This window comes from Stegodyphus dumicola, chromosome 1 (assembly GCF_044657685.1).
Source record: "Stegodyphus dumicola isolate Sdum_Otavi_A_Nest chromosome 1, ASM4465768v1".
Classification (NCBI taxonomy): domain Eukaryota; kingdom Metazoa; phylum Arthropoda; class Arachnida; order Araneae; family Eresidae; genus Stegodyphus; species Stegodyphus dumicola.
In genome coordinates, this window is record NC_140768.1 from 191,265,759 (window position 1) to 191,281,594 (window position 15,836).

The 15,836-nt window shown below is 32.2% G+C and overlaps 1 protein-coding gene across 2 annotated transcripts in view; it reads right to left on the reverse strand.

The window, feature by feature from the left end:
• Positions 1-15,836, reverse strand: part of LOC118199250 (uncharacterized) — a 249,158-nt gene that overhangs the window by 62,002 nt on the left and 171,320 nt on the right. For both annotated transcript variants that reach the window (XM_085824140.1, XM_085824137.1), the window contains exons 24-25: positions 12,896-12,992; positions 2,210-2,425 (exon numbers count right to left, since the gene is read on the reverse strand). In XM_085824140.1, the coding sequence (XP_085680266.1) occupies positions 2,210-2,425; positions 12,896-12,992 (313 nt within the window). The remainder of the gene's footprint in view (positions 1-2,209; positions 2,426-12,895; positions 12,993-15,836) is intronic.

The window sequence follows — 15,836 nt, forward strand, 5'->3', positions numbered from 1 at the left end:
GCCATTGGAACTATTTCAAGAAGATCTATAAAAATGATATGAAGAATTTTTAGCCAAAAAGTGAAAGATTCCATACTTGATTGATGAATGTACTGAACACACAGACGTTGAAACCTTAAAATGAATTGTTTTCTATCCCCAAATACAGCGCTGATCATGTAACCTGTGACCAAGGAGTGATCAGAAGCTTGAAATGTTGTTATAGGAAGAAGCTTGTTTTAAGCAATTTGGAAAAGTAAAACAAGCATGTAGAATATAATGTTTTACTTCTTGCACTAGTAAAGAGTCCTGTGTCTTGTTATAAAATTAACCATTTAAACTTCTGGCCCACATGTCTAACAAAGGGCACTGAAAAGAAAGATGAAGATTTACTTATCACTAGAATAAAATGGCATTTTAACATTTTCAGAATGTGATACGGGGCTTTTCAAACACATGATGATGATGTTATAACACGAATAGATACGAGTGAAAATTTGAACACAAAATGTTGATGCAAAAGATTCGTTTGATGTTAATGAAAACTTTGAAAAAACTCAGCATACAAAAATGGAAACTCTTTACTACAGCAAATGCTAAAGCTGTCAGAAATATTATTAATGAAATTTTATTCACACAAACTACAGAACCAAGATGATAGAATCTTTTCAAGTTTAAAAAAAAAATATGAATAAAATTTTTCTGCAAACTGCATCATGCCAGCAGAAATTAAAAAGATTTTTGAACTCAGAGTAAAGTAAAAATTAAAAATAAATTCACCAATAATTTCTGCTATTCATTTTTAGTGTTTATATATATATATATATATATTTGGATAAAATGATTATCTATTATTATAAATGAGTACTTTTCTAATAAGTAAATAATAAAAAATAGGTATGCAAATAATTTAATTGTAACTAACCCTTTAATCTAACATTTTGATGTTTTAAAAAATGAGTTATTATTCACTTCTGATAGATATGAAAATGCAACCAGTTTTTTAGTTCATGAATCATTTTTGACACAGTTTTGTGAGATAATCTATTTTCTTTATTGGATCAGATATATATACAGTCAAAAGTCGTTAATCCGGACTCGTCGGGACTTCGGCGATTCCAGATTATAGATCATCGGTTTAAATCTCGTAAGATGGCATGCAGAAATTCTAAAATTAAAAATATGAAACCGTAATTTATGAAATAAAGAACAATTATGATCTAAAGGGTATCCAAATTTACAAATAAAAGCTTAATATTTATTTGTTTACTTTATTAAACATTTCTCTCAATGTAAGTTGTTTAAGTTACTTCATTTTATGTGATAATACTTTCTCTTTAATTCTATAAAAAGACATAATTTCTTGTTCAGTTACAAAGTTCCGCCGTTCAAGTCCCGTTAATTGCTGTGCCGAGAATACCGACTAACTTGTCAATCGAAATTTTTTCGTTTTCACTAACCTCTCTGTCACATTCTTCATGTCTTTATCCATTTTTTGCAGCAATTCCACTTTTTGTTTGTTGGACATCGAAACATACTTTCGTTTTGTAGATCCTTTGGAAGTTCCAGCATCGGAAATTCTATTTGACGTAATCGAAAGTTCAAGTTTACTTTTATAAAATTGCTCTTACAGTCTGCAAAAAATAATAAGCGGGATCCAATTCGAAGATTAAGGAACAATGCAATCATTAACATTAACTGAAATAGATAATTAGATAATTTTAGCTTACACCGTCCGTTATACATAAAACGCGCAGGCGAAAACGTATTCTGCACTTAAGCACACGCATATGCGCAGTAGTCAAGGTCTTACGCGCACGCGTAAAACGCCTGTGCGCATGTGCCGACGCAGCACATGTGCAGAAAGTTTTTAGCTTTGAGGTCCGGATTATAGATCATTCCGGATTATGGGTGTCCGAATTAACAACTTTTGACTGTATATATATAAACAAATTTTGAGTCTCTCGACACAATTTTTATATAAATGCCATCAAATATTTAGAAAACCATAGCCAAATAAAAAGAATATCATAAAAGTTCGAGGCAGATAGACTTTTTTTCTGAAAATCAAAAAAATAATAAAATTACTTCCTAAATAAATCATTTAGGAAAATACCTACACATTTATTTTTCAACGACCATATAAGAATTTATGTTATGATACATGTTTTTACAAATAAAATATTTAGGGTTAATTTATTTTACTGCAAAAACAAATTATATTTTTTACTTCATCTGGTAAATCCTCTATATTTGCTTTTCTAGGAGCTGGTTTTTGAGTGTTGGTGGTTGTCTTTGCTGCTGAGTTGACACTGCCACCAAATGTTGGTTTCATATTTTGCATGCCTGTTGTTGAATTTTTTGCTGGTGATTTGACATCATTAACAGATGCAGGTATAGCAAAATGTATTTTTGCAGAAGGTGTATTAGAAATAGGATCGCTCTCCTGCAACATAAACAAAGAAATAATAATAATTTACATACTTGAATAATGCGATAAACATTATGCACATTGCTCATATCAGAAGATCAGGAACATAATATCAGAATTGATTATGTTCCTGATTAATATCAGATATGATAATTCATTTCAGAAGAACTGGTAACTCTTTGGCAGGTGCCAAAGCTTTAATCATTACCCTCTTACTACAGCAACTCGCAGTAATAGCCAGAAACAGTATCTTCTTTTTGTGCTGCCATTTACAAAAGCAATGAAAGGCATTTCTTTCATAAGTGACACACATTTTCAGTATCACTGCAGCATTTCAGAGATTAATTTTTAAATTAGTGGCTACCTTTTCTTAAGAAAACTTGTTTATAAAATCTTATTTGCAAAGAAAATGGACAATGAATGAAGCAACTTCTTTTTGTGTATTATTACAGACAATGCCCATACTGCAGATGCATAAGTAGTTATCTTTTCAATAATTAATTTATATATAATTTTTATAATATGAAAATTTATTCCCCAGTTGTCACCTCTAATTTTTAACGTTACTTAATAAAACATTTTGCTGCTTATTCTTATAACATGTGTAAACTGACTAAATTCAGAGCTGGAAATCATTTAGTAGATTTACAACTTAATATATATTTTATAAAATCATTACCTTTGTGTTCACAAACATAATAAAATTATTATTTATTTCAAAACTCGAGCCTTTTATAATCATCTTTTAAATTCTTTTTTTTATTTTTAGATTCAGTTAATTTGCTAAATCAACTTTCATTTCTGTACCACAATTTCAGCAATAAATTCACAAATGAAATAAGGTGTATGAAAAATCTGGATGCTATAATAACAGATTATCATGAAAATCTGACCTTGTAAACATTACACTAGATGTGCTGATTCATCTCTGCATTTCCATGGAAGAAGGCTAGGCTGGAAGGAACATCTCTAAACAATTGCCATGCCTTTTTCTTTTCCATGGAACCATGTGAAAAGCTTAACTGCCGACATGCATGTAGAACAGATGAAAATTCACTGTTTTACAGCATCTCCCCAGCAAGATAAATTTTTAGGGAAGAGGAAGTCAGGATAGTTCAGCTCATTCAAGCTCAGTATTTGTCACAGTGACACAAATGCAATACAATGCCCTAGAATTCTCCAGCTTACCAATCCTGAAGTAAGAATTTAAAATTAAACATTTCTAACTCTAGCTAACTATCAATTTTATCTGGTCCAGTCCCAGACATGAGGAATTTGCTTTGTCTTAGTCATGCAATATAGCTTTTCTAAACGTAGCTTGTTGTAAAGGATACTTTAGAAATTTTAGAAAACACACATTTTGCAATAGATACTATATAAGGTATTTCTTCCATCTTCTTAGCATGCCTTCGCGGTGTAGTAGTCAGCACGCTCAATGAGTATTCGAGTGGTCCGTGGTTCGATTCCCGTTGAGGGCATTGCTCATTTTTCTTCTCTTCTACTTTCGAAATAACCTAATGTCTCTACAACTAAATTCAATGGTGAAAACTACTTTTGTTTAACATTAACATCATACATGGTACGACAGTCTACGGTGAGCCAAGGCCTTCTGAACTAGACATTTCTAACCACCTTTACTAATAGCCAAACTCCTCCAATTCTTAGTTTTAAGGGCTAAACAATTCCCTTCTAGAGCATCTATCCAACTAGGTCTTCCTCTTCTTGTGTTACTTGGTCTGGCTGACAAATTTTTTTTAGTATATTATTGTCGTTCATATGGATTACATGCTCAGCCAATTGAACTTTAACATTATACTAGCACATTAAACATTTTACACAATAAAATAAAAGTGCTTAAAAACTTATTCAAATAATTAAGTCTGTTGACTTCTTAGTAATGATTTAATTGATTATTTTCTGCTCTCTCTATGTGGCAAAATGTGTCAAGTCTGGGTGGTTTGATCTTGTAGTTGGAAAGCTAGATACATACCGACCACCTTACCAACCTCTGATTTACACCTGAATAAGAATTGAGCTATGCGAGAGGTATGTGAGAGATTTAGCCTTTTGTTTGAGATACCTGGAAACCTTCAAATTTGTAGCTATCTTCATAAAGCTTAGTTAGTGCTCTAGTGCTAGTGTTATCATGAGATTGGCAACTAAAGATGCATCATTCTGCTAAATTTTCTCTTGCCTCTATAACACACTGATGAAGTAAAGCCCGAGTTACATTAGTTCAGTTATTTATTATACTTAGGCCTATTTCCCACACATACTTAAGGCTTCTATGGGTCCCAAATAAATAAATTACCACATATGCTTATTCAAGGTTGGTGCTAAACAATTTGTAGCCCGGTACAACTTCTGAAAGTGCTAAATTCTAGTGCCATAAGCCTCCCTAAATTCTAAAAATTTTGCATCCCAGTGCTCTCCCCCCAAAAAAAGTCTGAATATTTTGCCAATCCTTAATTTTGTTGCTCGTCTCTAATTTTTACAAATTTTGCCTTCCCTAAATCCTACCACCCACTAGCTCTGGGATGGTCCTAGCCTTATAACTAGTCAGTTAGTCTCAATGCAAACAGCACTAAATGTAATCTTTTGCCATTTGAGCCTTATTTAAAATAAATTTTTCCCATGGAAGGAGATTTGTGTTAAATCTGTCCTCTTCAGCACTTTGCAATGCACTTAGCTGAAGTCTGCAATCATCCCCAAGCATAATGTTAACATAAAGGCTACCAAGCTCTTTAGTATTCAATTACTGATATTTAGGGAGGGGAATATTCAGAAATTGCTGCATAAAACATTCCTCAAGCTGATTTGTGCAGATAGATATCCTGTGATAAAAGCAAAGAATAATAACTTGCTGGGTTGGTGTCAGGGATATAAATTATTTAATAGGTGTAAAAATCAATGAAGCTCCAATGCAGAATGTTTTGGTTTGAGATGTATGTGAAGCAGAAAGGCAACTAAAGGGCCAAATTATTAATTAATACAGATAAATGATTGTTTCTTCAATATGGTGGTATTTTATTTAGTACCTAAGTGAAATAAAAGAATTGTGACTCTCCACATGTTTTATTATGAAAATATATCAAATTTGCACAAGTAAAGTATTCAAAAAATTTCTAAGAGAACAATGGAGGATCGCTGATAAGGTGGAGGTCAGGATTTTAAATGTCCAGTTTCTGGACTTCATTACAGTTAGAAAATACAGGTATTTATACTTTAATGTGATCTTATTAATCAATAATCAGCCTATATCATAGATAATGAATAAGTAAATTTTGCAGTTTGATTCACATACAGTTTCAAAGTAAATCTTAACTCAATGCCTCACTTTCCCTTCATGAAGCCTCAAGATTAGTAAGCTGTCATGTTCTGTAATGCTTCTCTGTAGGGATTTTTGCTGTCGCTCCATCAGAAATTTAACTGTTGAGTTCAGCTGATGATGATTTGGCAATCCTTCTGGTACTGGTATACCTTAAATGTCGAATTACTTGTTTTTCGCAGTTGGACTCCTAGTGGTGAACTAATTGCTATTTTGAAACACTCACACTGTCATCTCAATTACAAGATTTTCATCAAGTGGCTCTCTCAAAGCACTGGCACTGTCATATTTAAAAATCTTTATACAGTCTTCAAGTGGTTAGTGAGACCTGTAACCTATATCATTGCTACCATTTATATAAGTCTATAATATCACAGACTAGCACAAAAACTGTGAAGTTAAAGGCATAAAAACCTTTAATTCTAAACTAAAATACAAACGAAAAACTACTTACAATCAATTTTATCAAAGAAACACCATTTAACATATTGTCTGTCTCATGCAACTTCCAGGAACTTGTTTCCATCTGAAGAAGAGAAATTTCTCTATTGTCCAATATGTGTGCCCCTTTTATGCCCACAGCATATTGGAATGTGCATATCTGACCTTATGACATAACACTAGACATGCTGATTTGTCTCTTAGGGGAAAAGGCTTGGTTGTAAGGAACATTCTTGCAACAGGCCATATAATGTATTTTTTCTTTCTTTCTTTCTTTCTTTCTTTTTTCTTTCTTTTTTTTTTTTTTTTTTTTTGTTTTAAATAAAACTACTTGGAAAATATAAGCTTAACTGCCGACCTGCATGCAGAACACATGAAAATATGCTGTTCTTACAATGCATAGAAAATTATGGGTACTTACGTGTTAGCCTTTTGATCCTGTAAGTTGATTATCATAGAACCATGACAGACAGCAGAGTTCCTGCCAATCATTCCTGAGGAATTCTAAAGGAACTGGCACCTCTTTATTAAAAACACAATCACTGTATTCCATTTAGCATTTTGTAAAAATGCTTTTCTCCTTTCTACTATTTTGTTAGCCTCTCCAATTTTATTGAAAGCTTTGTTTAGAATGTTACGAATACACACTTATAATTACTCTAATCAATACCACAGATAATTACTCTAATCTCCTACTGCTTTGGGGGTCATATTAAGTTGAATTAATCAGACCACATTGTGTGAATTAATACAATTTTTTATAGTGTTATTCCATAACTTTGAAAAATATTCAATGCTTGCTTACCATTTTTTTTAATGTAAAAAAAAAAATACAGCAACAATTTACATTCTTGTTCAAAAAAGTGGCTCATCAACAAACAATCGAAAGCAAATCTACATCAAATGAAAAAGCAGATTTTGCGTATGCGCTTATCCATAAATGGCACCAAATCATGCTGCTTGGTATAAATGTCATGGCTAATGAGATAATACATAAGTAACAAATTATGCAGTACCTAAAACAGTGTTTATCCACTCTTTTAAAATATGATATATATTTTAAAATATAATAAACACTACCAACATCTATTAGCAAGCTTAAATACATAATCATACACTTATACTTAATACATGCCCCCCAATCAATTTTACTCAATTTTACTAAACTTCAAGATTATTAAATCTGTCAAATGTTCTTTTTAAAACACCCATTTCTAACTAAATCTCACAAGACCTCATTTTGCAATCTCTCCCTGGAAATCATTCCTTAATCCTATCTGACTCTCAATTACAGCATTTTGCATAACTGATCTTAGTTCTAGCAAATATTATTTAAGAAACCTTTTCCCGAAATACTCTAATAACAATTGCATATGTTTCCATTTTTTGATCAACTGATTCTTTGTGAATTCTAATTTAGATTCAGGTGAAAGTAAAAGAGTAAAATTTAGATTGGTTATAAAATAAAATGGCACAAGAGGAACTGGTTCATTGTATAAATAGGTTATGGACCTGGAATTAACTTCAGCTTCAACTAAAACTGCATACAGTTCTTCATAAGATAAGGAAGCTTTATCTAAGATATATTTTAAATATGTTTCTACAGATCTTACTAAATGTTCTCCAAATCCTCTCAAAGGAGCACTTTCTACAATAAATTTCGATTCAAAACCATTTTTTCTCAAATTTAGAAACTTTTTAATCTTTACTCCATTTATATAAATACTTTAATTCATGATCTGTAATTTTAGAGGTCATTGCCAGAGTTAATAGCTTTTAAATACCTCTACATGCAAAAAATCTGCAGAATGCTTAAATAAACAATGATCAATGGGTTTTGAATGAATGAGTTTTCTCCACTTGGACAGCAGGAAGACAAGCTGATTAATATCTTATGTACTCTAGCATTATATATTTTATAAAAATCTACAATCATATAACATAGATTTTTATAAAATGGCTAGCTTTTAAAAAACCAGAATTTTCCTCTTGTATTTTTGCAAAAATTTATTTACACCACTATGAACAATCCTTTTGTTTTGAATTTTGAGATATAATTTTTTTTAATATTTAACACCATTCAATTCTGCAAAAAAATATTCACTTTGTGATAACTTAATCCAATAATACATAGCATTACTCTGTTACATGTTTTAAAACTCTGTTACATATTTTATTTAAGTCACTAAAGTTCTCTACCTTTTAACACTTGTAAAGAATGAATGTTGTTAGTTCCCCCTCTCTTCAATACTATCCACTATGTTACATGTTCATTCATTTTAGGGTATTTTATTTCATGTTGATGTAGCCTGGATGTCCATGCCACGACATCTAATCTACTGCAAGCTCTCTTACCATAACACCATGCACGAATTTTTTCCACATGATCAAATACTACAGGGCAACAATACCCCATATTTGGTGATGCTTTATCTTGACTTTTTGATACATGATTTTGTAGAAAACTTTTCCATCATCGTAGTGAGTTTTTATTCAATGAAAGAAACAGTCCACAAATAAATTTCTGCTTGAGGAAAATGCACATCAACTGTAGTTAAGAGTCCTGCACCTAACACTGCGGTCACGTTTTAGTTATGGTTATGGTAATTTTTGAGAAGAGCAACTCTGCTTTTGGCGATTCCAAAAATTGCTCTGGATCATTTATATCTATGAATTTCATGTACACAGCAACTCCATAAACAATTTAAGATGAATCATAAAAACAATATAGTTTCAACACATCAGGTATTTCATTAAGCCTTTGATGCTCATGAATGAATGAGCTCAGCTTGCATTCCAAGTACACACAACAGGGGATGCAAACAAGCTCGTATTAAAAATTTATGAATGACATATATTGCGCATATCTGCAAAGAAAGAACTGCATAATATGGCAACTGTTGAAGAGTTAACATCATGAAAATACCAAGGATATATTTACATATTTGGCAGATAACATAACCACCTATAGCATTTGTCTTAAAATTCTCGAGGAACAATTTCACCCCAACCAGTACTTCACTTTAATCAATTATGTGCCAAAAAATAATTTATTAGAAATTATCTGGTTATAATGAAAGTTTTCTGTCAACATTACGATTTGGACTGGAAATCAGTTCAAAGTTCACATATTCCAGTTCAAGTCAAGGAACTGGAAATCAGTTCCTTGACAGCAGTGTCAACACATACTACCATCTCATTGTACACCTTACTGTCAAGGGTTTTGCCTTCTACCAGATACTCTTTGTGGATAATACCATGGCAATCCCACTAGATATAAAGTATGATCTTTTTGTTAGTCAAACTGCACTGTGCAGACCAACCCCTTTCTGACCTGTGTTGTTAATAAATCCACTTTTCATCACAAGTGAAAATCTGGTCCAGAAGTTTGTCCTTGCATTTATATTCAAACAGATTAGTGCAGGACCGAACACGTCTGCCTTTATATGCCTGAATTAGCTCATGCAGCAAATAGCAATTAAACTTGTATGTCAAGTTCATGCAATGCATAGTGTGACTAATGGACATGGCACTAACGTCTGACTCTTTAGCAAACTCTTGAGTGGTTGCATACTGATCTTCTTTCACAATTTCTCACCAGAGGGCCTCATCAACATCAGTAGGCAGTCCAGAGCACTGTGCTTCTTGAATGTCATAGTCCTTGTTTTTGAACTTTCTATACCAAACCTTCACATAGTCATATGATACAACATTAGTACCTAAAGCTGCATACATGATTTGGTGACATTCTGTAGCTGACTTTTTGCAATAGAACTAATTAAAAGTAAATGATGGTTCTAACCTGGTAGCGTGATAGTTCCATTTCAAACACCTTGTACTTAATGATAACAATATTTTTCAACAAATTTCACAACAGAGAGATCTAAAGCAAGTCTCTTTCTTTTAAATGCCAAAAATCATTTTACAAATGATTAAACAAGCCAACACGAACTGTTTGTGCAGACAATGCTTGCAGTGGTGGGAAATTTTCTTCAAAATCTGATCATTTACTCAGTTACAAAACCTATTATGATGATACAGGGACTAAATCCAAATAGCAAATTTGGGACAAAAATTAGTCGCCACAACCGTTGCCAGCTTGGTGATATCTCACCAAATTACTGAGAGACCCATGTAACTCAATGTTAAACAGACTTGCCCCTTTATTCTTACTTTTCTGGCACAGCTTCTCTGTCTCGATTTTTCTAGTTAGATTACACAGAAAAATACAATTTCACATATAATTACATTAAAGTCTACATCTATTACATCTATGTACAAAATTTGTAACAATATTTAATGATTCTAAGCTTCAGATGCTGACTTTGCTTTCATCACAAATTTACGCAGCGCTTGAATATCTGAAATGTTCCCCTCTAATTAAGAGAGAGCAATATTCATATGTAACAAGATGACTTTCTCAAAATGTCCTTTCAGTATTTCTATTGCTGAGTCGTAATTTTGATCACTCAAAAGTAAAACTGGAAATGGCAGCTAAAGAATTACCACTATGTAAGGATTTTAGGTATGCACATTTTTCAGTTTTTCTCAGGGCACTGTTACTGCGAATGACATTTTTGAACTAGTTCCAAAAGTCTAGCCATTTATATATATCTTCGTAATAAGTTCTGATTTGAAGACATGGTAACTTCACTGCTTTTGTTTAGGTGCATAAATTACATTTTAAAATTAAAATAAACCATATTTTATGTGCATACTTTATTATAGTTCATTTTGAAGTATATTGAATTCTTTTTAAAATATTACTGCATTCTTCGTAAACATATAACAGTTTTACCTTGGTATTGCTGACTTTGTAACTTCATTTTGAATTTAATTTGAAGTCATCTTCCTTTCAATCGATGAATTATGTTTGTCAGTTTATTAATTTTCTCAATTAACAGTTTATATAAATCATCAATTATTTCTTCTGATTTATTAAATTCCTGGGAAAGAGCTACCATGAAAAAAATATATAAATCTCTATTAAATAGAATTGGATAAAAAGAATAATGATAAATAGAGATGGCTAACAAACACTAAAGACGAACTACTACATATATGCAAATACAACCTCACAATTTCTTTCGCATATAATGAACACTACCGCCACCTATTGGCAATCTAAGATACATAATCACAAACTCATATATAACAACACCCTTTGCACTAAAGATTTTTTCACATTGAATGCATTGGATGCTTCAATCTGTGCTATTAGAGTTGAAAATGCCTCAACAGACCAATAGATGAATTCTTGAAACATTCTTGATTAAGGGAACACCAACATTCAGGTGTAAGTTGGTGTTTTGCTTTCGATATTAAAGGATATCCCTGCAATCATGTAAAAAAGAAATGCAATTGAACATGCTTGCACAGCTGTTACATCACATTCTATTAATTATGTACATCATTACTTTTTAATAGTATATATTGTTCCAAATTTTGTCTAAATGTAAAAATTTTAGTGAAATTATATGTAAAATTGTGTTATCTCTTGTATAATGCAACATGAAAGGCTTTACCAGAAAAACAATATTACAGGGCAGGTTCATTCAACATTGAGGTAAATGGCTCAAGACATGTGAGATTTCACCAAACTAGGTGACATTTGGTAACATTTTGGCCTGATCCCTGCGTAACTGTAAGTGGCCCAATCTTTATGTGTAAATGTAACTTTGTCCAGCACTATATGTAACAATAACTGTAATATACCTTCTAGCAATTTCGGGAAATCGAAAGTACTGGAAAATTCTCAGTAACTGTTGGAAAACTATATAAGACGGGAGACAGCATCAACTCTCAGTTCTTAGTTCAGAGTATCGAGAGAGATCTCTACGTGAGCTTTGCTCTTAAGATGCACTTTGCACTCCATTGTGTTTAATGTTCTTAGCAGCTTGAAAAGGTTATTATTGATACTCTGTCATTTGAGAAAAGAAGTACGAGTACTTCTATGAAAGTTCCAGAAATATAAATTCTTTCTTTTCTGAAAATAAATTTCATCAAACTATCATTGGTTCTGTGCACATTCAATCTATTATGAAGCCATATGCATATAACAATATTTAAAATCCTCAAGTGTTCAACTGAATAGTTCAGTGGAGGTAATAAATTTCAAGGCAATTGAAACTTATCTTTTAAGTCTCCATTTATTTTAGTGCTTATATTTTGAGCCTTTACCAAACTGGTATATTTCAGCCAACTGTTACAAACATTGTAAAATGATAAAAAGTACTCTAGAAATTTAAATTTTGCATTTCTCCTATGGAAAAATTTTCATTTAAATGCATAACACAATTTTTACATTATTAATATAAATTTCTTACAAACAGCAACTCTATGTTTTCCTACTGAAATAACAAGCATACAGCTAAACTTTCAATTAAAAATATACTTAGCCAAGTGAGGGCAAAAATCAAAATTTGCAGAAATAATTTTATAAAACGCCACACACCTTTACACTTCATAATGTCACTAATGAAATAATGTTTAATTTTAAGAAAATGCATAAAAATGCAAATGTTAAATCATTATACACACAATTTATGAAATTTTACTCATTTTTTAGTTTAACAATGAATTTAATAATAAAAGAGTTACACTACAGCTACATTCATTACTTTGCATTTAATTCAGTTATTACACTGATATGATAATTATCATACAAATTCAATATTTCACAATTTAAAATAAGAGTAAATTCTGGTATTACCAACCTGTGTTCTTGATGAAAAGTTAGCAACACTAAATTCGTTGACAGAATCTAGGCTATGGTCTGGTAAAAGGCGAAGCTTTGCCTTGTTTAAGGAAATCCTATATTTATATTAGAAAATAAAAGGGGAAAAAATAAGAATATGGAGATCATAAAAATATGCATATTAAAAAATCTTAGAGTTCCACATTTTTTTCTCTTACATGAAGAAGTTTCTTATCGATGGTTTTAAAACAAAGAAAAGCTTTAAATGTAATCAGAATACAAATAAATTAAAAAAAAATAATAATGTATTATAAATTATTATGAATAATACACCAAAAAAGCAATTAATAAACATTACTTGTAAATTAATTAAATTAAAAAATATGCATGCGGGTAAAGAATGCGCATACATTACGCGCCCTTATACTTCCACAGTCATAACACCTTGGTTCTGTACTTTTATTAGGTATAGCGCGTGCTTTATTTTGTGTGTTAGTACAATCAAAAGTCTTTAATCCGGACGTCCATAATCCGGAATGATTTATAGTCTGGACCTCAAAGCTACAAACTTTTCGCGCATGCGTTTACGCATTGCATAATACCTTTACGCATGCACATAGTACGTTTACACATGCGCATTTAATGTATAACGGACGGTATAAGCTAAGCTAAAATAATCTAATTATCTATCTCAGTTAATGTTGCAGATTGCGTTGTTCCTTAATCTTCGAACTGGATTCAGCTTATTATTTTTTTGCAGACTGTTAGAGAAATTTTATAAAAAGTAAGCTTGAACTTTCGATTATGTCAAAAAGAGTTTCCGGTTCTGGAGCCGCCAAAGGATCTACAAAGCGAAAGCATGTTTCGATGTCCATCAAACAAAAAGTGGAATTACTGCAAAAAATGGATAAAGGTATATCCTTTGCTTCTCCAACCATTATGAAATCTGTTTATGAATTTCACGCTGCTCTGCGGGTGGGGGGGCATCGCGGCTTTATTTTATTCGGCTTATAATTCCTTACTAAATGTAGTATTTTATCTCGATGTACTCGCTCTTTGATATGATTTAAATCAAATTCCTCGTCATTATAAATATCACGAATACACATCAAATAGTTTTCTGGTTGCAATTTTCTAATTTCAACTATGCGTAATGTATGCTTTACACATGTGCGCATTGAAAGAAATGTTTAAGGAAGTAAACAAATAAATATTAAGTTTTCGTTTTGTAAATTTTGATAACCTTTACATCATAATTGCTCTTTATTTCATAAATTACGGTTTCATATTTTTAATTTTATAATTTCTACATGCCAACTTACCAGATTTAAATCGATGATCTATAATCCGGAATCGCCGAAGTCCCGACAAGTCCGGATTAAAGACTTTTGACTGTACTTGAATAACCCTTATTCTTCGTATCTGGAACGCGGATTTTCTCATAAATTTTTAATTTCTCTTTGAATTCAGAAATAGTTTTATAGCCATACAAAATAATTTTGTTACTACTCAGATCCAGTATCCCATTGATTACATAATCAAGAATTGATGAATCATTAACAGAACCGAGACTGGCTATTTCACGCATGGAAATTAAATATTCGGAAAGGTATTCACCAGGTTTTAAGTGTCGTTTAAGTCCAGACATAGTCTAAATGAACCGCATTTTTTTCTTCTTAGCACAATATTACTTGCATAATCAGAACAGCTTGGCTAAATGATTTGTTTCTCCAACCATTCCGAAATCTGTTTATCAATTTCACTCTGATCTGTGGGAAGGGGGAAGGCGTCGTGTCGCGCAATTAACTTGAAGTTGATCTGTTAGCACTATCCTCATCTTCAGGGCAGATGTTTTTATTTTATTCGGCTTATAACTCCTTACTACATGTAGTATTTCATCTCGATGTACTCCGCCTTTGATATGATTTAAATCAATTTCCTGGTCATTATAAATATCACAAATACACATCAAATAGTTTTCTAGTTGCAATTTTCTAATTTCGACTATGCGTAATGTATACTTTATGCATGCGCGCATTGAAAGAAATGTTTAATAAACAAATAAATATTATTAAGTTTTTTTGTAAAATTTGATACTCTTTAGATCATAATTGCTCTTTATTTCATAAATTACAGTTTCATATTTTTAATTGTTCAATTTCTGCATGCCATCTTACCAGATTTAAATTGATGATCTATAATTTGGAAAAGCCCCTAATCCGGAATTGCCGAATCCCGACGAGTCCGGATTACAGACTTTGTACTGTATAAATACCCGGTGGCCATAATTAAACTGACAGTGGTCACAGTGTTCTGTAGCGTGATCTATTTGCGAGAATGATGCCACATTTTGTAGGAAGATTAAACAAGATAAAGGACGAAGGATTCCACAAAAAAAAATTAGTTCCAAAAGTCACCGCTAGGGGAATATTTGGCGCTGTGAAATAGAAAATGCAGCGTTAACAAATGCAAATTAATACGGAATAAAATTACCTTTTATTATGGATATGCCTTATGGAAAATGGATATGCCTTACAGTACCGTATGGAAAATCTTACGAAAGATTATCAACTTCTATCCGTACAAGATCAGCCATGTACAGGAGTTACTGTACCACGACCATGATAAGCGATTGACTTTTGCTCTCACCTTTCTTGCCAGAATGGAAGTGGATGATGCTTGGCCGTGAAAAATCTTATGGGGAGACGAGGCCCACTTTTACCTGAATGGAACTGTGAATACCCAGAACTGCCGAATTTGTGATGACAAACCACCACATGTAGTCACAGCAATTCCCTTACATTTACCAAAGGTAACTGTTTGGTGTGGGTTCACAGCGGAATTTATCGTAGGTCCATTCTTCTGTGAAAACATTACCCCGACAGGACCGGAAACCTGTTCTGTTACCGGAGAGAAATATCGCCATATGTTGAACAGCTTTGTCATTCCGGCACTTCAGC